The following is a 22,852-nucleotide window of genomic DNA, read 5'->3' on the forward strand; positions in this document are numbered from 1 at the left end:
TTTTTATTATATTTGGAATGGGACAAGCCCAGTCTTTTAATTAAGCCTAAACATGAGTTGCACAACTTAAACCGTGTGGCAGGAATTGTGATGTCTGTCCTATTGGATCGCAGATGGGGCGTGCAACATGTCTATGGAATGGGAAAACAATAACAAATTCATAGAGGCAATTATTATTTCTGTGGCAGGTACAGTAGAGGAGATAAAACCAAAAAGTTTATATTTGGCTTGCTGTTTCTGGAACAAAGGAGGTGGTCACTTGGAATCACTATAGGTACGCCCCTGGGTGGGGTGTGATAATTCCACAGGGTATATCTCCTGTGAACCTGAAGGGTGGTTTGTACTTGCTTGGGGCCAAGATCTAATTTTGAGTGAGTCACCATCATCCTTCCTTGCCAGAGACCCCCTGGACAGAAGTTGTACTTTGAAAAACCTAAGTGAGTAATTAGGACTTCTGTTATTTTATCCTTTTTGTTTTTATCTGTTGTTGGTGTAAATAATGTGTTTATTATATATTGTTATATGCACTGTGACTATTTTTGCTCATAATAAACATTCATTTATTAAGTTCTACCTTTGTCTGGTTCAGAACCACGTTACCTGAAGAGACTAGTTAGTATTTTTGTAATTACATAGATATTGTGCTAAGTAATATTTGGTGGGTTTTATTGTTGATTTACCTGGGGGACCAAGGCACCCCATTTATAAATTGTCTTGGTGGTGGCAGTGTTAAAATAGTAATAGTTATATTATTATGTTTAAGTGTGGGTGGTGTTAAAAAGGGGTATTTTGTCATTATTTCCGGTCTAGTGCAGACAAATAGTGTACTTTAACCCTTTCACCACCACAACTACGTCACGCACACTCTTGGAGTAGGGTGCGTTCGTGACAAATTGGTGGCATAGCGGTGGGATAACTAAAAGATTTTTCATCTTTTTATACCAGATTTTAGTGTTGCTGGATTTGTTGGTTAATCCAGGCACTAAAAGAAATTGTGTCTCAATTTCCAAAGGCTGAACTCAGTGCATATATAATATATTTACACCTCAACAGTCCCCCCCCCCCTTCTCTGTTTTTTCTTTGCTATCTTTTATTTACCAAATGGAGTACCAGGCGCAGTCCAAGGCAGTGCTAGACCAGCTTTGCCGGGAGAGATCTATCCCCTGTCGGGGAAAAACAAAAGAGGAACTATTACAAGCACTGGTGGACTATGATATGCAACAAGTGGTGCAAAATGATGCCTCAAACACTGCAGAGGAGATACCTGCAGCTTTTGTCAATGATGTACCGAGATCTGGAGATCCTTTGGATTTGTACTTGCAAACTGTGTTGAAATATGTGGACTCAGCAGATACAAACCAAAAACTGCAGCTTATCCTTAAATATCAGGAGGGTGAGAGAGAGCGCCAAGCTGAGAGAGAGCGCCAAGCTGAGAGGGAGAGAGAGGCTGCAGAGCGACAAGCTGCCAGAGAGCATGAGCTAAAAATGGCTGAGTTAGAGAGGTTGACTGCCTCCCCTATAAGTATTAATTCCAGAGACTCTTCTGCACCCAAACCACGTGCAGAGAATTTTCCAACTTTGGACAAAGATGGTGATTTGGATGTTTTCCTGCGCAGTTTTGAAAAAGTTTGCAGGCAGTTCCAGCTACCAAAGGACCAGTGGGCAAAATACCTCACCCCTGGTCTCAGAGGTCCTGCACTGGAAGCATTTGCTGCGCTTCCAGCAGAATTTGACCAGGACTATGATTCGATTAAGGCTGCCTTGCAGGAATGGTACAACCTCACTCCTGAGGTGTACCGAAAGAAATTCAGGACTTTGCAAAAGCATCCTACAGAAAGTTATGCAGCAGTTGTGGGGCACCTGGCGACAGCATTCCGACAGTGGACTACAGGGCTGGAAATTACCACTTTAGAAGGTTTGCAAGATCTGCTAATAAAAGAACAGTTTTTGCAGCTCTGCCCAGCCGATGTACAGGAATGGCTGCTGGACCGGAACCCCAAAACAGCATTGGAAGCGGGTAAGCTGGCAGATGTCCACACTGCCAATCGAGCAACAGTGGACCGGAGCAGAGGTTTTGCCAAGGGAGCATCCAGCTGGAGGACCACACCACCACGACTCCCCATCACCAGGCCTAGCGGGCCATCTTTTGTTTCAGCTCCTACCTCAGGGAGAGGGGGAGCTAGTGCCATATCTGTGCAAGGAGATAGTCGCAGATGTTTTATTTGCAACCAAGTGGGGCACATTAGTGTTGCTTGCCCTGGGAAACGGCAGCCAGCATTATCAGCTGGGGTGGGACGCTCCTCGGAACCAACGTCCTCTGTGTTGTTTGTAACCAGATCAGAGGGCAGCAACAATGTGAATCTGCAACCTGTGACAGTTGGAGGAGAGGTAACTGTGGGACTCAGAGACACTGGGGCAGATGTGACTCTTGTCCGTCCAGAGCTAGTGCGCTCTGAGGACTTAATTCCTGGCAAGACTCTAGCAGTTAAAGGAATTGGGGGGATAAGGCTTGTAGTGCCAATGGCACGAGTTTATTTGGATTGGGGAGCGGGGAAGGGTTTCAGAAATGTGGGGGTAGATGAGAATATCCCTGCAAATGTATTACTTGGTACTGACTTAGGTAGATTGTTATCCCAGTATGTGCCTGAAGGTAATGTGTGTTTTAAACCCAAGCCTCATAGGGGCCCTACTGTGCAGAGGGCAATATGTAAAAGTGTACATAGACTACCTTGCTGGGAGGGAGGGCAGAATGAGCATGTGTGCCAGGCTGTGCCAGAACCAGAGGTGTCTGTGGTAACAGGTGAAAGTTTGCCAGGGCAACTTTACTGGGAGGGAGGGCAGAATGTGTGTCAATCTGTGCCAGAACCAGGGCTGTCCGTGGAAACATGTGAAAATGTATGCAGACAATTGTGCTGGGAGGGAGGGCAGAATGAGCATGTGTGCCAGGCTGTGCCAGAACCAGAGGTGTCTGTGGTACCAGGGGAAAGTTTGCCAGGGCAACTTCTCTGGGAGGGAGGGCAGAAGGTGTGTCAATCTGTGCCAGAACCAGGGGTGTCCGTGGAAACTTGTGAAAATGTATGCAGACAATTGTGCTGGGAGGGAGGGCAGAATGAGCATGTGTGCCAGGCTGTGCCAGAACCAGAGGTGTCTGTGGTAACAGGGGAAAGTTTGCCAGGGCAACTTTACTGGGAGGGAGGGCAGAATGGGTGTCAATCTGTGCCAGAACCAGGGGTGTCCATGGAAACATGTGAAGGTGTATGCCAGCAATTGTGCTGGGAGCGAGGGCAGAATGAGCATGCATGCCAGTCCAGGCCAGACATAAGAGTGCCTGCAATACCATGTGTGAGTGGGCAAAAACCACTGCAAGGGGAGGCAGGGCTAGATGAGCGTGTGTGCCTATCTGTGTCAGAGCCAGGGTTGTTTGAGATGCCATGTGAAAACATAAGTGGATCAAACCACTGGGAGTCAGGGCAGGATGAGTTGATATGTTCCCCTGTATGTCAGTCAGGAGTATGTCAGGTGCCAGAACAAGGAGAAAGTGAGGGGCTATGTGAGATTGTGGGAGGATGGCCTGGCTGGGAGAGGAAATTATGTGAGTGTGTACCACATTATGTGCCTGACCAAGGGGTGTCAAAGGTGTCATGTGACAATGTGCAGGAAGAGAATTCTAGGGACAGAGGGCTGAATGAATATGTGTGCCAATATGTGCCTGAAGCAAATGTATCAGATGGGCTGTGTGAAAGTATGGAGGGAACCAGGAACCTTGTCAGCTTATCACAATCACATCTCACACATACACCCAAGCCAGCTCAGGAGAAGGAATCTGTCTCTAAGCAACTTTTTAATTCTGAACCAAAGGTTCAGAGTCAAAAAGGGCAACAAGCCCTGCAGGCAGACCACAAACTAAAAAAGATAAGGAGTGTGGATACATTGCAGGTACCCTGGGAGTGTCCTCTGTCTCATCTTTTGTGTGCTTACAGGGGAGTACTGCAGAAATTGGTTGGTTTCTTCCCATTAGAGCTACTACATGGGCGCAGTGGGTGCGGCCCAAGAGAGGTGACCAGAGCGCAGTGTGAGATGGAAACAGGCAAATCAGGGATGTGTGGTGTGGATATGGCTGTTCTATGGCTTAGAGACAAAGGGCAAGCCTTTTTGGGGGAGGTGTGCGAACACATGAGGGCTACCCCATTCATGGAGATCCAGAGTTATGAAAAAGATGAGTGTATGAGGTGGAGGCAAAAAGGAACAAGTGTTGATACGCAAGGTAGAGGCATGTGAGCCTTCTCCCATTGCGTCTCTTATTTGGGGGAGGTGTCACGGCAAGGGTGCATAATTTAGTATTACATTATGAAATATAATCCTTTAATGCCATTTGTGTAGTAAATGGCACAAAAGGATGCTATTGCTGAGGTCAACAGGGGTTACATCTTTTGAAGCTGGGACCCCCACAGAGGGCTACCATGGATGACAGAAGGGGAAGTGTGGATGGCATGGCAAGGTTCAAAGGGTTTTACTAATATGGATGTGAAGTAGTCAAGGCTCTGCAAGGTGTGAGGTTCTACACTTGGGAAAAGTCTGAATGTCTCTTCATCCATTTGGCCTGTACCATTAAGTGCTGAGTAAAACTCTTTGAAATGTAAATACAATTTTAGCTTTGCTCCAGTATCATACCCAAAGGAAGGACAAAAACATTCATATTTACCCCACAGAATAATAATAAAGCCTAATTTTTATTATATTTGGAATGGGACAAGCCCAGTCTTTTAATTAAGCCTAAACATGAGTTGCACAACTTAAACCGTGTGGCAGGAATTGTGATGTCTGTCCTATTGGATCGCAGATGGGGCGTGCAACATGTCTATGGAATGGGAAAACAATAACAAATTCATAGAGGCAATTATTATTTCTGTGGCAGGTACAGTAGAGGAGATAAAACCAAAAAGTTTATATTTGGCTTGCTGTTTCTGGAACAAAGGAGGTGGTCACTTGGAATCACTATAGGTACGCCCCTGGGTGGGGTGTGATAATTCCACAGGGTATATCTCCTGTGAACCTGAAGGGTGGTTTGTACTTGCTTGGGGCCAAGATCTAATTTTGAGTGAGTCACCATCATCCTTCCTTGCCAGAGACCCCCTGGACAGAAGTTGTACTTTGAAAAACCTAAGTGAGTAATTAGGACTTCTGTTATTTTATCCTTTTTGTTTTTATCTGTTGTTGGTGTAAATAATGTGTTTATTATATATTGTTATATGCACTGTGACTATTTTTGCTCATAATAAACATTCATTTATTAAGTTCTACCTTTGTCTGGTTCAGAACCACGTTACCTGAAGAGACTAGTTAGTATTTTTGTAATTACATAGATATTGTGCTAAGTAATATTTGGTGGGTTTTATTGTTGATTTACCTGGGGGACCAAGGCACCCCATTTATAAATTGTCTTGGTGGTGGCAGTGTTAAAATAGTAATAGTTATATTATTATGTTTAAGTGTGGGTGGTGTTAAAAAGGGGTATTTTGTCATTATTTCCGGTCTAGTGCAGACAAATAGTGTACTTTAACCCTTTCACCACCACAACTACGTCACGCACACTCTTGGAGTAGGGTGCGTTCGTGACAAATTGGTGGCATAGCGGTGGGATAACTAAAAGATTTTTCATCTTTTTATACCAGATTTTAGTGTTGCTGGATTTGTTGGTTAATCCAGGCACTAAAAGAAATTGTGTCTCAATTTCCAAAGGCTGAACTCAGTGCATATATAATATATTTACACCTCAACAGTCCCCCCCCCCTTCTCTGTTTTTTCTTTGCTATCTTTTATTTACCAAATGGAGTACCAGGCGCAGTCCAAGGCAGTGCTAGACCAGCTTTGCCGGGAGAGATCTATCCCCTGTCGGGGAAAAACAAAAGAGGAACTATTACAAGCACTGGTGGACTATGATATGCAACAAGTGGTGCAAAATGATGCCTCAAACACTGCAGAGGAGATACCTGCAGCTTTTGTCAATGATGTACCGAGATCTGGAGATCCTTTGGATTTGTACTTGCAAACTGTGTTGAAATATGTGGACTCAGCAGATACAAACCAAAAACTGCAGCTTATCCTTAAATATCAGGAGGGTGAGAGAGAGCGCCAAGCTGAGAGAGAGCGCCAAGCTGAGAGGGAGAGAGAGGCTGCAGAGCGACAAGCTGCCAGAGAGCATGAGCTAAAAATGGCTGAGTTAGAGAGGTTGACTGCCTCCCCTATAAGTATTAATTCCAGAGACTCTTCTGCACCCAAACCACGTGCAGAGAATTTTCCAACTTTGGACAAAGATGGTGATTTGGATGTTTTCCTGCGCAGTTTTGAAAAAGTTTGCAGGCAGTTCCAGCTACCAAAGGACCAGTGGGCAAAATACCTCACCCCTGGTCTCAGAGGTCCTGCACTGGAAGCATTTGCTGCGCTTCCAGCAGAATTTGACCAGGACTATGATTCGATTAAGGCTGCCTTGCAGGAATGGTACAACCTCACTCCTGAGGTGTACCGAAAGAAATTCAGGACTTTGCAAAAGCATCCTACAGAAAGTTATGCAGCAGTTGTGGGGCACCTGGCGACAGCATTCCGACAGTGGACTACAGGGCTGGAAATTACCACTTTAGAAGGTTTGCAAGATCTGCTAATAAAAGAACAGTTTTTGCAGCTCTGCCCAGCCGATGTACAGGAATGGCTGCTGGACCGGAACCCCAAAACAGCATTGGAAGCGGGTAAGCTGGCAGATGTCCACACTGCCAATCGAGCAACAGTGGACCGGAGCAGAGGTTTTGCCAAGGGAGCATCCAGCTGGAGGACCACACCACCACGACTCCCCATCACCAGGCCTAGCGGGCCATCTTTTGTTTCAGCTCCTACCTCAGGGAGAGGGGGAGCTAGTGCCATATCTGTGCAAGGAGATAGTCGCAGATGTTTTATTTGCAACCAAGTGGGGCACATTAGTGTTGCTTGCCCTGGGAAACGGCAGCCAGCATTATCAGCTGGGGTGGGACGCTCCTCGGAACCAACGTCCTCTGTGTTGTTTGTAACCAGATCAGAGGGCAGCAACAATGTGAATCTGCAACCTGTGACAGTTGGAGGAGAGGTAACTGTGGGACTCAGAGACACTGGGGCAGATGTGACTCTTGTCCGTCCAGAGCTAGTGCGCTCTGAGGACTTAATTCCTGGCAAGACTCTAGCAGTTAAAGGAATTGGGGGGATAAGGCTTGTAGTGCCAATGGCACAAGTTTATTTGGATTGGGGAGCGGGGAAGGGTTTCAGAAATGTGGGGGTAGATGAGAATATCCATGCAAATGTATTACTTGGTACTGACTTAGGTAGATTGTTATCCCAGTATGTGCCTGAAGGTAATGTGTGTTTTAAACCCAAGCCTCATAGGGGCCCTACTGTGCAGAGGGCAATATGTAAAAGTGTACATAGACTACCTTGCTGGGAGGGAGGGCAGAATGAGCATGTGTGCCAGGCTGTGCCAGAACCAGAGGTGTCTGTGGTAACAGGTGAAAGTTTGCCAGGGCAACTTTACTGGGAGGGAGGGCAGAATGTGTGTCAATCTGTGCCAGAACCAGGGCTGTCCGTGGAAACATGTGAAAATGTATGCAGACAATTGTGCTGGGAGGGAGGGCAGAATGAGCATGTGTGCCAGGCTGTGCCAGAACCAGAGGTGTCTGTGGTACCAGGGGAAAGTTTGCCAGGGCAACTTCTCTGGGAGGGAGGGCAGAAGGTGTGTCAATCTGTGCCAGAACCAGGGGTGTCCGTGGAAACTTGTGAAAATGTATGCAGACAATTGTGCTGGGAGGGAGGGCAGAATGAGCATGTGTGCCAGGCTGTGCCAGAACCAGAGGTGTCTGTGGTAACAGGGGAAAGTTTGCCAGGGCAACTTTACTGGGAGGGAGGGCAGAATGGGTGTCAATCTGTGCCAGAACCAGGGGTGTCCATGGAAACATGTGAAGGTGTATGCCAGCAATTGTGCTGGGAGCGAGGGCAGAATGAGCATGCATGCCAGTCCAGGCCAGACATAAGAGTGCCTGCAATACCATGTGTGAGTGGGCAAAAACCACTGCAAGGGGAGGCAGGGCTAGATGAGCGTGTGTGCCTATCTGTGTCAGAGCCAGGGTTGTTTGAGATGCCATGTGAAAACATAAGTGGATCAAACCACTGGGAGTCAGGGCAGGATGAGTTGATATGTTCCCCTGTATGTCAGTCAGGAGTATGTCAGGTGCCAGAACAAGGAGAAAGTGAGGGGCTATGTGAGATTGTGGGAGGATGGCGTGGCTGGGAGAGGAAATTATGTGAGTGTGTACCACATTATGTGCCTGACCAAGGGGTGTCAAAGGTGTCATGTGACAATGTGCAGGAAGAGAATTCTAGGGACAGAGGGCTGAATGAATATGTGTGCCAATATGTGCCTGAAGCAAATGTATCAGATGGGCTGTGTGAAAGTATGGAGGGAACCAGGAACCTTGTCAGCTTATCACAATCACATCTCACACATACACCCAAGCCAGCTCAGGAGAAGGAATCTGTCTCTAAGCAACTTTTTAATTCTGAACCAAAGGTTCAGAGTCAAAAAGGGCAACAAGCCCTGCAGGCAGACCACAAACTAAAAAAGATAAGGAGTGTGGATACATTGCAGGTACCCAGGGAGTGTCCTCTGTCTCATCTTTTGTGTGCTTACAGGGGAGTACTGCAGAAATTGGTTGGTTTCTTCCCATTAGAGCTACTACATGGGCGCAGTGGGTGCGGCCCAAGAGAGGTGACCAGAGCGCAGTGTGAGATGGAAACAGGCAAATCAGGGATGTGTGGTGTGGATATGGCTGTTCTATGGCTTAGAGACAAAGGGCAAGCCTTTTTGGGGGAGGTGTGCGAACACATGAGGGCTACCCCATTCATGGAGATCCAGAGTTATGAAAAAGATGAGTGTATGAGGTGGAGGCAAAAAGGAACAAGTGTTGATACGCAAGGTAGAGGCATGTGAGCCTTCTCCCATTGCGTCTCTTATTTGGGGGAGGTGTCACGGCAAGGGTGCATAATTTAGTATTACATTATGAAATATAATCCTTTAATGCCATTTGTGTAGTAAATGGCACAAAAGGATGCTATTGCTGAGGTCAACAGGGGTTACATCTTTTGAAGCTGGGACCCCCACAGAGGGCTACCATGGATGACAGAAGGGGAAGTGTGGATGGCATGGCAAGGTTCAAAGGGTTTTACTAATATGGATGTGAAGTAATCAAGGCTCTGCAAGGTGTGAGGTTCTACACTTGGGAAAAGTCTGAATGTCTCTTCATCCATTTGGCCTGTACCATTAAGTGCTGAGTAAAACTCTTTGAAATGTAAATACAATTTTAGCTTTGCTCCAGTATCATACCCAAAGGAAGGACAAAAACATTCATATTTACCCCACAGAATAATAATAAAGCCTAATTTTTATTATATTTGGAATGGGACAAGCCCAGTCTTTTAATTAAGCCTAAACATGAGTTGCACAACTTAAACCGTGTGGCAGGAATTGTGATGTCTGTCCTATTGGATCGCAGATGGGGCGTGCAACATGTCTATGGAATGGGAAAACAATAACAAATTCATAGAGGCAATTATTATTTCTGTGGCAGGTACAGTAGAGGAGATAAAACCAAAAAGTTTATATTTGGCTTGCTGTTTCTGGAACAAAGGAGGTGGTCACTTGGAATCACTATAGGTACGCCCCTGGGTGGGGTGTGATAATTCCACAGGGTATATCTCCTGTGAACCTGAAGGGTGGTTTGTACTTGCTTGGGGCCAAGATCTGATTTTGAGTGAGTCACCATCATCCTTCCTTGCCAGAGACCCCCTGGACAGAAGTTGTACTTTGAAAAACCTAAGTGAGTAATTAGGACTTCTGTTATTTTATCCTTTTTGTTTTTATCTGTTGTTGGTGTAAATAATTTGTTTATTATATATTGTTATATGCACTGTGACTATTTTTGCTCATAATAAACATTCATTTATTAAGTTCTACCTTTGTCTGGTTCAGAACCACGTTACCTGAAGAGACTAGTTAGTATTTTTGTAATTACATAGATATTGTGCTAAGTAATATTTGGTGGGTTTTATTGTTGATTTACCTGGGGGACCAAGGCACCCCATTTATAAATTGTCTTGGTGGTGGCAGTGTTAAAATAGTAATAGTTATATTATTATGTTTAAGTGTGGGTGGTGTTAAAAAGGGGTATTTTGTCATTATTTCCGGTCTAGTGCAGACAAATAGTGTACTTTAACCCTTTCACCACCACAACTACGTCACGCACACTCTTGGAGTAGGGTGCGTTCGTGACATGGGGTTTATCCAGTAAGCCTAAGACAATACCACATCCCGCAGAAGGCTAAGAAGAACATCCAATCTTATCTGGATAAGTTCATACGGTATGGTATCCTAAAATTCTGTACTTCCCCCTGGAACACCCCATTGCTGCCTGTTCAAAAGCCCGGTACAGATGAGTATCGACCTGTGCAGGACTTGAGAGCAGTCAATGATGCGGTTGTTAGTATACATCCAGTTGTACCCAATCCATATAACCTGCTTGCTTTAATTCCGGGCGGGGCTACTTACTTTACAGTCTTAGACCTCAAAGACGCCTTCTTTTGCCTCCGAATTGCCGCAGAAAGTCAATGTATTTTCGCTTTCCAATGGGAGAACGCTGTAACGGGCTCAAAACGCCAAATGACCTGGACAAGACTGCCCCAAGGGTTTAAAAATTCACCTACCCTATTTGGTTCAGCTCTAAGTCAAGATCTACTGGATTTCGAGTCCATCCCAGGAGAGTGTGTATTGTTACAGTATGTAGATGACTTGTTGATAGCAGCAGTTACAAAAGAAATCTGTCAGCAAGCAACGCACGATCTACTACACATTCTCTGGAAGGCAGGATACAAGGTGTCTAGAAAGAAGGCTCAGTTGTGTTTGCCAACTGTCAAATATCTGGGATTCCATATCTCTGAAGGTCAAAGAATTATGGGGCCAGAGAGAAAAGAAGCTGTGTGCCAAATACCGATACCCAAGAATAGAAGACAAGTGCGAGAATTCTTGGGGGCAGCAGGCTTCTGTAGGATATGGATTCCCAGCTACGCGATACTGGCAAAACCTCTGTACGCAGCTATCAAAGGTACAGACCCCTTCTTATGGACCCAAGAACAGCAAACGGCATTTGAAGATGTGAAGAAGGCTTTGATGAGTGCCCCAGCATTAGGTCTACCTGATCACACACGACCATTCTACCTGTATGTACATGAGCAAAGAAGAATGGCTGTGGGAGTATTGACACAGTACTTGGGATCATGGCAAAGACCTGTTGCCTACATGTCTAAGCAATTGGATGCAGTGGCCAGCGGACTTCCACCTTGTCTAAGAGCCGTAGCTGCAGCCGCCCTGCTAGTAGCTGAAGCCGATAAACTCACTCTGGGTCAAGAACTTTATGTACGAGTCCCACATGCAGTACAGACGTTGTTGGATTACAAAGGAAATCATTGGTTTAGTAACAGCCGTATGACCAAGTATCAAGCAATGTTGTGTGAAAACCCAAGAGTGCATTTAGAGACTGTAAACACCTTAAATCCAGCTACCCTTTTGCCACAACCTACTGAAAGTCAACATGATTGTTTGGAAGTAATGGATGAAGTATTCTCAAGTAGACCAGATCTTCGTGATTTTCCCATCCAGAACCCCGATGTTCAATATTATACCGACAGCAGTAGTTATGTGAAAGAAGGGATCCGCTATGCAGGATATGCAGTGACAACAATAGACAAGGTGATAGAAGCTCGGCCACTGGCGAAAGGAACATCAGCACAAAAGGCAGAATTGATAGCACTGACACGAGCGTTACAATTGGCTGAAGGTTTAAGAGTGAACATCTACACGGACTCCAAATATGCGGTTTTAACCACTCATGCCCACGGAGCTTTGTATAAAGAAAGAGGACTACTGAATTCTGAAGGCAAAGAAATCAAATACGCAGCTGAAATCCTACAACTATTGGAAGCAGTGTGGGAGCCGAAAGAAGTCGGTATCATACATTGTCGAGCGCATCTGAGAGGAGATGGTGATGTAACTAAGGGAAATCGGATGGCAGATAGTGCAGCTAAGCGTGCTGCTGAATCAGGAAGACAGGAATATGTGGGGCATATAGCTGCTCTTATACCAACTCCACTGTCCCAATGGACTCCAGTTTATACAGCTCAAGAAGAGGAGTGGTTAAAGACTGAACCAGGAAAGTATTTGGAGAACAAGTGGTATCAGCTAGAAGATGGAAGAATAGTCATACCAGCATCACTAGCGGTAGAAATTGTCCAAAATTATCACAACGGGACACATTCTGGGAGAGACAGCACAGAAGAATCTCTCAGAAAACATTTCTACATACCAAGATGGTCCAACTTGACTCAGGCCATTGTACGAAGATGTGTAACGTGTGCTAAAAATAATGCAAGACAAGGACCAGTAAAGCCACCAGGAGTCCAGTTTATGGGGGGACTCCCCATGTCCGATTTACAAATTGACGTTACAGTGATGCCTAAATCGGGTGGACATCGTTACCTGCTGGTAATTGTGTGCACCTATTCAGGCTGGGTAGAAGCATGTCCTACTCGTACAGAGAAAGCAGGAGAAGTTGTGAGATTCCTGCTACGAGAAATAATACCTCGATATGGACTACCCTGTTCTATAGGATCGGACAATGGTCCAGCTTTTGTTCATCAGTGCCTACAACAACTGACTCATATGCTTGGTATAAAGTGGAGGCTTCATACGGCATATAGACCCCAGAGTTCTGGTAAGGTAGAGAGAATGAATAGAACTATTAAGAATCAGTTGGCTAAAATGTGTCAGGAAACCCAACTTAAGTGGAACGTTCTCTTACCCATAGCTTTATTGCGAATCCGCAGTACCCCTATGTTACGGTTACCCTTAGGCTAGCTGAGAGCTGGACCGTTTAGTCGTCTGGACTCCTAGTTGCTGAAGAGGGGAGAGCCGATTTCCATAGTATTCCATACGAGTCCTGTAAGTGTAGAATCATCCCACTAGCTATAGCATAGCTAGGATACCTTTCTACCCACAAAACGAGTCAAAGCAGCGATTTGAGGGTCAAGTAAGAACTGAGGACTGGGCTGACCAGCCTGCTTTTTATTGTGGTTACATGCAAACAGGATACTCCCAGGGGGAGGCATAAAATCACCAATCACATATTGGGTACCTCCCACACATCTCCTCCCCTCAGATAAACAGTTAACCCAATTATACAGTACATATTTTTAACCAAGTTCTGGATGTACCCCAAAACCAGGGGGTACCCCTTTAAATCCTACACCGCTGTACAGATCTTGTTCAGGGGAGCAACATATCCGAAAACCAACCCGTTCGGATGAACGGTTCGGGAGTTAGGGGTTTTCAAAGTTTTGACCGACCGCACAGACTTTCTTGCCGAAAATAGTTCCACACGTTTAGGCCTTGCGGTCGGTCTCCGTTCGTACGGTAAAACTCCACGAACCCATTGCCATCCACAGTTATCCTGGGGGTCGCTGTACTCCCCATGCGAAGAGTAATCGTCCTACCGAACGGTGGGCCGTTCGGTAGGTCCAGCACGAAGTTATGCTATCCTGGAGGTCTCAGCGGTGTTCGCCTGTGTGCGTCTCCGTTTTTAGTTCCAGACGATTGCTGGCAAACACCGCTGTTCGTACGTAAGATGGCCGCGAACACGTGCAAAGTCCCGAAATGGCGGCCACCTATACGTTTACACAAAGGATTCGTGCTGAACCATACCAACGACTGCAAATAAGTCAGAAAGGCGAAAATAGCATTTAAAGGCACACAGTGTAATAAGGTTTTTGTAACAGTTTTTGTAACAGTGCTCCCTTTTTGTGGAACACTCTGGCAGACACCGTCTGACCCCTTTTCGGGGCAGACTAAGGCTGTCCAGACCGCTGGTTATGCTGGGCTGAGGTCCGTTTGTCTGGACAACCCGTCTGCATTGCCATTCTGTTTCCCGGGTCGGTAGGAAATGGTGAAATTGAAGGGTTGCAATGATAAGCTCCAACGTAAAAACCTGCCGTTATCTCCAGAGACCCGGTTTAGCCACACCAACGGGTTATGGTCGGTGACCAGAGTGAACTCTTGTCCATATAAATAGGGAGTCAATTTCTTTAATGCCCATACCAAGGCCAAACACTCCTTTTCGATCGCTGCATAACTGACTTCACGGGGCAGGAGCTTCCGGCTGATGTAGGCCACTGGATGCTCCCCTCCATCTTCACCTACTTGGCTAAGGACGGCTCCCAGCCCGAACATGGAAGCGTCTGTATGGACGATAAAACGTTTATTAAGGGCTGGGGCCGCCAAGACAGGAGCATTAACCAAAGCATTTTTGAGGGCCTGGAAAGCCGTTTCACAGTGGGGAGACCACAGGACCTGTCGAGGTAAGTTTTTCTTGGTCAAGTCAGTCAGGGGTTTGGCAAGTGTGCTGTAGTCGGGTACAAATCGTCTGTAGTACCCTGCCGTGCCCAGAAAGGCTAAAACCTGGGTTTTAGTGATGGGGTGGGCCAGTTGGCAACAGCTTCTATCTTGGCCGGCTCTGGTCACTGTTTTCCGCACCCCACCCGATGACCCAGGTACTGTACCTCGGCCATCCCAAAGTGACATTTTTCTGGTTTCAGAGTCAGGCCAGCCGCCCGGATCTGATCCAGAACCATTCCTACATGAGCCAAGTGATCCTCCCAGGACTCACTGTGAATCGCTATGTCGTCCAGGTATGCACAGGCAAAACTCTGGAAGCCATCCAGGAGTCTATCCACCAAGCGCTGGAATGTAGCTGGGGCGTTCTTCATCCCAAACGGCATTACCTTAAACTGGTATAGGCCGAATGGGGTGACGAATGCCGACTTGGGGATAGCCTCCGGGGCCAGGGGAATCTGCCAGTAACCCTTACAGAGGTCGATAGTGGTCAGGTAATTTCCCCTGGCTATGCGATCAAGTAGCTCGTCTACCCTGGGCATAGGGTATGCGTCTGTCACTGTTTTTTCATTGAGTCTCCGATAGTCTACACAGAACCGGGTTGTCCCATCTTTCTTAGGTACCAGGACAACCGGGGAGGCCCAGGGACTATCGGAGGGCTCAATCACCCTGAGTTGGAGCATCTCATCTATCTCCTTCTTCATTCCGGTTCTAACTGCCTCGGGGATGCGATACGGGGGTTGGCGTAAGGGTGTTTGTCCGGGGGTATCGACCTGGTGGGTAGTTAAGGTGGTGTACCCTGGTTTCTGAGAGAACGTGAGGTGCTTGGACTGGAGGAGGGTATTGAGCTGCTCCCTTTCAGTGGGGCTAAGTCGGTCTCCTATCTGAACCTGGGTCACTACCCCTGTGGGTGGACTCTTTTCCAGTAAGTCGGGAATGGGTAGACTGTCGGGGTCTTCCTGAGGAGGACAACATACGGCGGTCACGTTCTCGGGTCGCTCCAAGTATTCTTTGAGCATGTTTACATGGAATGTCTTAAGGTTGTTGTCGTGACAACTGGCTATAACATAAGTGGTGTCGCCCCTTTTTTCTACGATCTGGTATGGGCCCTGCCATGATGCTTGTAATTTGTCGGTCTTCACCGGCTTAAGTACTAACACCTTTTGTCCTACGGTAAAGATTCTCCTTCGGGCCCCCCTATCGTACCATACCTTCTGTCTTCTCTGGGCCGACTGGAGGTTAGCCTGCACTGATTTGGCTAGCTGCTCCATGCGGTCTCTGAGTTCCAATACGTATGGCACAATGGGGACACCGTCCGTTTCCGTCTCTCCTTCCCAGTGCTCCTGGATCAGGTTTAGGGGGCCCCGTACCTTTCGTCCGTAGAGCAACTCAAAGGGAGAGAACCCTGTCGTTTCCTGGGGCACCTCCCGATACGCAAATAGGAGATGCGGCAGGAAACGTTCCCAATCTCGGTACTCCTGTGTGAACGTTTTGAGCATTTGTTTGAGGGTTCCGTTAAACCTCTCACAAAGTCCGTTCGTTTGGGGGTGATAGGGTGAGCTCAGGAGGGATTTAATTTTGCAAACCTGCCAGAGTTGTTGGGTCAATTCTGCTGTGAATTGGGCGCCTCGGTCGGATAGAATTTCTTTTGGAAATCCTACCCGGGAGAACACTTGTACTAGGGCATTCGCTACCGTATCCGCTTGGATGTTGGATAGGGCGACTGCCTCGGGGTACCTGGTAGCGTAGTCTACTACGGTAAGGATGTAGCGCTTACCGGAGGGACTAGGGGTGGCCAGTGGTCCTACTAGGTCAATAGCAACCCTGCTAAAGGGTTCCTCTACAATGGGCATATTGACTAGATGGGCTTTAGGGTGATCGCCTCGCCTTCCCACTCGTTGACATACATCGCAAGTATTACAGTAATTCTTAACATCAGCGTGTACTCCTGGCCAAAAGAATGTGTGGGTAATGCGGTGTAGCGTACGTGTTATAGCTAAGTGACCTGCCAAGGGAATATCGTGTCCTATTTTGAGGATTTCCCGACGGTATTTGTGGGGTACTACCAGCTGTCGCCTACGTTGTCCCTTTTTCTCTGTCAAGCGGTATAGTTTCCCTTTTTCCCATAGAAAAGTTTCGTTATCTGCCCCGCTCCCCCCGGTCTCTGCTCGTTCCCGGTATTTTTGTAATGTCGGGTCAGTCCTAGACTCGGTCTCGAAAGTAACTGGGGTGTCCCAGGGTATGGGGTCTAACAGGTCAAGAGAAGTCGGGGTTGGTCTTACCTGGGTCTCCCGCACTGGTGAGGGTTCTCGGTCCGTCCGGGCTTGTGCTCGGGTAGTCACTGGGTTCGCTTCGTTGTTATATGCTGGCGCATAGGCAGAAGTCATGGGGCCCAAATCGTTGCCCAGTAGTACTTCAGCAGGTAAATGGTCCATTATACCCACGTTCACAGCTCCTTTCCCCGCTCCCCAATCAAGATGTACTTTAGCGGTCGGAACTTTGTACACATCCCCTCCCGCCACTCTAACGGCTACGGTTTGCCCTGACCGCTTGTGTTCTGGCACCAAATGACTCTGTACCAGTGTTATGGTAGCCCCTGTGTCTCTCAACCCCTCGGTAGATCGCCCTTCGAGCCATACCTTCTGCCGATGGTGCTGTCGGTTATCCGAAGCCGCATATACCGGGTCTGCCTCGTGAAGCGGCCCCAAATATTCCTCCATAGGGGCCTCCTGGTTAACACAGAGGACTCGGGCAGGACGGTATGGCCCAGAGGGGTATGGCCCAGAGGGGACCTGGGCGTCTGGTGCGTGCCAAGAGGGCAGTTAGCCATGAAATGCCCTGGTTGCTTGCATCGGTGGCAAGTGGGCCTAGAACGATCAAAATTGTTATTGGGTGACCCTGAGTGTCTGGGGGGGCCGGCGGGTACCGGGGCCCGGAACTCCGTACGAGGAGGTGCACGGTAAACCTCTCTGGGCTCAACCCGTGCTGGAGCCCGGTAGGTTGTTGACTCGTGAAGACGTGAATCATAGTGTTCATCAGCTAATTTGGCCGCTTCTTCTAGGGTGGAAGGTCGCCTGTCTCGCAGCCACTCCCTCCCTTTTTGTTCCATGCCATCGTAAAAATGTTCTAAGAGGAATAATTGTAAAATTTCCTCACCCGTCACAGCTTTACTTCCGTTCATCCAGTGATTTACCGCTCTCCGCATTCGGTGCGCCCATTCCATATGTGTATCGTTAGGCTTCTTTTTCGTGCCCCGAAACTGCCGGCGATACGTGTCTGGAGTTACCGCGTATCGTCTTAGCAGAGTCTCTTTAACTCGTTCATATTGTGTCACTTCCTCAGCACCCAAGGTACGAAAAGCTTCCAGGGCTCGCCCGGATAGTTTCCCAGACAAGATCGTGGGCCACTCTCTGGTGGGAATCTGGAGCAGGGCGCATTGCCTTTCGAAGTCTGCCAAGTACTCATCAATTCCTGTCTCGCTCTCCAGGAAGGATCGGAATGCCGCAAAGGGTATTTTGGGCTTCCCAGTAGTTTCAACAGGAACGACTACTTGTGGGGCTTCAGCAGTGCGCTGTGCGTTGGCCATTTCAATGTTGTAGGCTCGGGTCTTTTGTAAATCCGCGTCTGCCTCCACCATCAATTGCTGTATCAGTTCTATAGATGGGTTTGGCCCGTATAAGGGAAGCCTCCCCCGAACAATTCTTGCCTTTGCATCATCATCCGTGATTGGTGTTTCCGCCATTGTGGAGCTTTGATCCAGTTCTGTCAATTCTGCGATCAGTTCCCTCTTTGGCCGGTTGCTGGCGTGCCTTCCAGTGCTTTCCAATAAGTCTTTCAGGGTTGTACGTTTCAATTTCGTGTAGGTGCTCTCCATCCGTTCCGTGCCTCTCCTAGGATATCCAGAATCATCCCACCGCTGCCACCAAATGTTACGGTTACCCTTAGGCTAGCTGAGAGCTGGACCGTTTAGTCGTCTGGACTCCTAGTTGCTGAAGAGGGGAGAGCCGATTTCCATAGTATTCCATACGAGTCCTGTAAGTGTAGAATCATCCCACTAGCTATAGCATAGCTAGGATACCTTTCTACCCACAAAACGAGTCAAAGCAGCGATTTGAGGGTCAAGTAAGAACTGAGGACTGGGCTGACCAGCCTGCTTTTTATTGTGGTTACATGCAAACAGGATACTCCCAGGGGGAGGCATAAAATCACCAATCACATATTGGGTACCTCCCACACATCTCCTCCCCTCAGATAAACAGTTAACCCAATTATACAGTACATATTTTTAACCAAGTTCTGGATGTACCCCAAAACCAGGGGGTACCCCTTTAAATCCTACACCGCTGTACAGATCTTGTTCAGGGGAGCAACATATCCGAAAACCAACCCGTTCAGATGAACGGTTCGGGAGTTAGGGGTTTTCAAAGTTTTGACCGACCGCACAGACTTTCTTGCCGAAAATAGTTCCACACGTTTAGGCCTTGCGGTCGGTCTCCGTTCGTACGGTAAAACTCCACGAACCCATTGCCATCCATAGTTATCCTGGGGGTCGCTGTACTCCCCATGCGAAGAGTAATCGTCCTACCGAACGGTGGGCCGTTCGGTAGGTCCAGCACGAAGTTATGCTATCCTGGAGGTCTCAGCGGTGTTCGCCTGTGTGCGTCTCCGTTTTTAGTTCCAGACGATTGCTGGCAAACACCGCTGTTCGTACGTAAGATGGCCGCGAACACGTGCAAAGTCCCGAAATGGCGGCCACCTATACGTTTACACAAAGGATTCGTGCTGAACCATACCAACGACTGCAAATAAGTCAGAAAGGCGAAAATAGCATTTAAAGGCACACAGTGTAATAAGGTTTTTGTAACAGTTTTTGTAACACCCTACCAGAAGGATGGGCCTCTCTCCTTTTGAAATCATGTATGGGCGACCACCTCCCGTACTTGGTAACTTAAGGGGGGACTTGAGTCAGTTGGGAGAAGGAATTACCCGGCAGCAGGTTGTAGAGTTGGGTAAGACTATGGAGGAGGTACAGAAATGGGTACAAGATAGATTACCTGTGAATATTTATCCCCCAGTTCATAGTTATCATCCAGGAGATCAAGTGTGGATTAAAGAGTGGAATAATGTACCGTTAGGGCCCAAGTGGAGAGGTCCTTATGTTGTTCTTTTGTCTACCCCTACAGCAATAAAAGTAGCCGAAGTGACTCCGTGGATACATCACTCCAGGGTTAAACCAGCAGCAGTCGATTCTTGGCAAGTTACAGCAGATCCAGAGAATCCCTGCAAGATCCGGTTAAAACGCACTACTCAGTCGGAGTAACGAGGAATTATTGTGGATTACAAATTTTATTATTTTTGGGATTTGGTGCGTGAGTGAGAAGGCCATAATAAAGCCTGTCCGCCCACCGACGTATAGTTTATAAGCCAGGGAAAGTCTCGAAGGGACTCCTGTGAAGACGAGCAGAACTCCATTCCCTGCAGCCCTTACATCCTGGAAGCTGAGGTGCCTTCGCACGGACGAAGACTGAGGATGACGGCGAAAGATGTGTTGATGATAGTGTTTATTTATGTGTATTTTTATATTCAGGAAGGTAGAGGTACCGACACTCCTAGCTGTGAGGTATGCATTAAGACTACAAGAACAGGTAACCATATTTCCCAAACCCTAATTTGGCATTCACAATACGAGTGTAAAGGAGATGTATCAAGATGTAGATACCTAAATATAGACTATAGTGTGTGCCATTTAGGAGTAGGAGAACCTAAGTGCTTCAGTCCAGAGTATCAACCCCGTACAATTTGGTTGACTCTCAGGAATGGAGATCCTCAGGGGACCCTAATTAATAAGACAGTGTTAGAATCCGTACATTCTTCGGGTGTTCTGCTATTTGATGCGTGTAAGGCGATATCAAGTGGTAGAAAGCCGTGGAATGTATGTGGGGATCTTAGATGGGAGAGGACGTATGGGTCTAATGATAAATATATTTGTCCCAGTAGTAAAAATAAATATGTGAGTCCTAGATGCCCAAATAAAGACTATAACTTTTGCCCATATTGGTCTTGTGTGGGGTGGGCAACTTGGGGACAGACAGTAGACAAAGACATGATAGTGACTAAGTTGCCTACCAGCCCATATTGTAAGTCTATGGAATGCAACCCAGTCCATATACTTATAAATAACCCCGATAAGTTCTTAGACAAATATGGCAATTTATTTGGGTTTCAGATATACGGGACGGGTTTAGATCCTGGGACAGTATTGTTTATAGGGATAGAGACTGATACGGTATCCTCCCAAACTCATCAAGTATACCATTCCTTTTATGAAGAGATGAGCATAGATAATAAGATCCCCCATAATGCTAAAAACCTGTTCATTGACTTAGCTGAAAGTATTGCCGGTAGTCTTAATGTTACCAACTGCTATGTGTGTGGAGGTACTAACATGGGAGACCAATGGCCTTGGGAAGCAAAGGAGGTAATGTCCGGTTCTGAGGCAGTTGACCAACTAATATCTAATAATATGTTATAATATAATATAATATCTAACTAATATGTAATAAAAACCAGGCTGGGTGTTCCAGCACTCAGTTCTACTTGACCCTTCAAAACGTAGCCTCGTCTCGTTCTTGAAAGGGCATTCTATTGGATTATTATTCTGCTCTTTTTACAGCTGATCCTGACTCTCTCTCTGGATCTCGTGGATGGGATTATACCGGCTTAACTTGCATACAGCAACTTGCCAAGGAAAAGGACTTCTCCAACGGCTGATACCCTCTCACTACCTGGGTAGCCATTACATTGGTTGGCAGCGGTGGGATGGTCCTTTTATCCAAAGAGCAAGTGCTGAATGGAGTCTCCGTACGCCAGGCTGAAAAGACCCACACTAAAAGATTTATTGGAGAGTCGTGGTAGGAGTGCCAGTAACAGACTACAGAGGGAGCTGATAGCTGATCTGCTAGAGCTGGACGAAATGGATCCATGGAAGGAACTGAGCCCCTTGCACCTGTCAGCGAGGAAGATGTAATTACTGGTATTGTACAGCGGAGATTATCCTTGTATCCAGAAACTTCTGTGGAACTAATAAACCAGCTGTTCCGGGAAGCAAGGGAGGAGATACAAACTAAGAGGGGACAAGAACTGGAACTGGTAAGAGCTAGACAGCCCATTACACATGCAGTTCCTACTCCCCCACCCGCTGCTACAGGAAATAAAATACTGTTCACTGCATTTAAAGCTTTTGTAGAAAATGAGGAGGAAATAGATGGATATTTGGCTGATTTTGAGAGGCAGTGCTCACTACACCAGGTACCACCAGACCAATGGGTCACTATTTTGTCTGGGAAATTGTCGGGCAAAGCCAATGAAGCCTTTCGGGCTCTTGCTCCAGAGGATATTTTACAATATCAGCAAGTTAAAAAGGCGCTGCTAACCCGATATGCTGTAACTCCAGAAGCCTACCGCCGTTGCTTCTGGGAGTCCAAGAAGAAGGCTGTGGACTCCCACATGGAATGGGCCAACCGGTTACAAAGGGTGGCATCCCATTGGGTCCAAGGGTGCAAGGCCAACACCGGGGAGGAAGTATTGCAGCTGTTCCTAATGGAACATTTCTTCCAAGACCTGGCCGCAGACATACAAGACTGGGTACGAGATTGCCGTCCCACTAACTTAAACAAGGCGGCTCGGCTAGCAGATGAGTACGCGGAAACAAGGAAAGTAAGCCAGGGTACTACACGGCTGGCTCATAAGGTAGAACCGCGTACTCCAACCGTCACCCCACGCCCAGAGTTTCCGGCTCCAGTCCCACCAGGACCACCACGTCCTCAGGGGCCTAACAACTACCCCCGGGATTCGTCTAGGGTGATGTGCCATCACTGCAGCAACACGGGACATATTGCTCGTTATTGCCCTTTGAGAGCTACAAATAACAACTGGAGATGCACAACACCCAACACAGAGGTCACTCCATCACGTCCCTCTGCGCCCACTGCCTAGAGACCGAGGTGGGCCCTGATGAACGTCTGGGAATTTTGTATGAGGCAGACCCAATACAAGCTGCCTCTCCAGATAACCGTCAGCATCACCCAGGTAAGCCAAGAACCGACATTTAACCCCACTACGGTAGAGAGACGCATAGCTTGGGACACCACAGAGGAATTTGGGAGGGAAACTAGGGAGGACCCCACCCTCCAAAAGTATTGAGAATTAGCAGACAGAGGGGATGAGCGGGAACGTTTTATATGGGATGGTGACAGGTTATACAGATTGACCGAAGGCAGAAAGAGAGGCGGTGTCCCTTCGCAAAATCGCCAACTAGTGGTACCCAGAAAGTACCGGTTGGAA

General features: G+C 47.3%; 2 protein-coding genes across 2 annotated transcripts; both read left to right on the forward strand.

Moving 5' to 3' along the window:
• Positions 1-1,449: 1,449 nt before the first annotated feature.
• LOC134573724 (uncharacterized) lies at positions 1,450-4,278 on the forward strand. The gene is made up of 2 exons (XM_063433504.1): positions 1,450-2,650; positions 3,626-4,278. The coding sequence occupies exons 1-2, from the start codon at positions 1,486-1,488 to the stop codon at positions 4,276-4,278; spliced, it is 1,818 nt and encodes a 605-aa protein (XP_063289574.1). The 5' UTR covers positions 1,450-1,485.
• A 1,897-nt stretch (positions 4,279-6,175) lies between these two features.
• LOC134573735 (uncharacterized) lies at positions 6,176-9,004 on the forward strand. The gene is made up of 2 exons (XM_063433515.1): positions 6,176-7,376; positions 8,352-9,004. Exons 1-2 carry the CDS (start codon positions 6,212-6,214, stop codon positions 9,002-9,004), a joined length of 1,818 nt encoding a protein of 605 aa, XP_063289585.1. The 5' UTR covers positions 6,176-6,211.
• Positions 9,005-22,852: the final 13,848 nt, after the last annotated feature.

The sequence above is a fragment of the Pelobates fuscus genome, chromosome 1, assembly GCF_036172605.1.
Source record: "Pelobates fuscus isolate aPelFus1 chromosome 1, aPelFus1.pri, whole genome shotgun sequence".
Taxonomy (NCBI): Eukaryota; Metazoa; Chordata; class Amphibia; order Anura; family Pelobatidae; genus Pelobates; species Pelobates fuscus.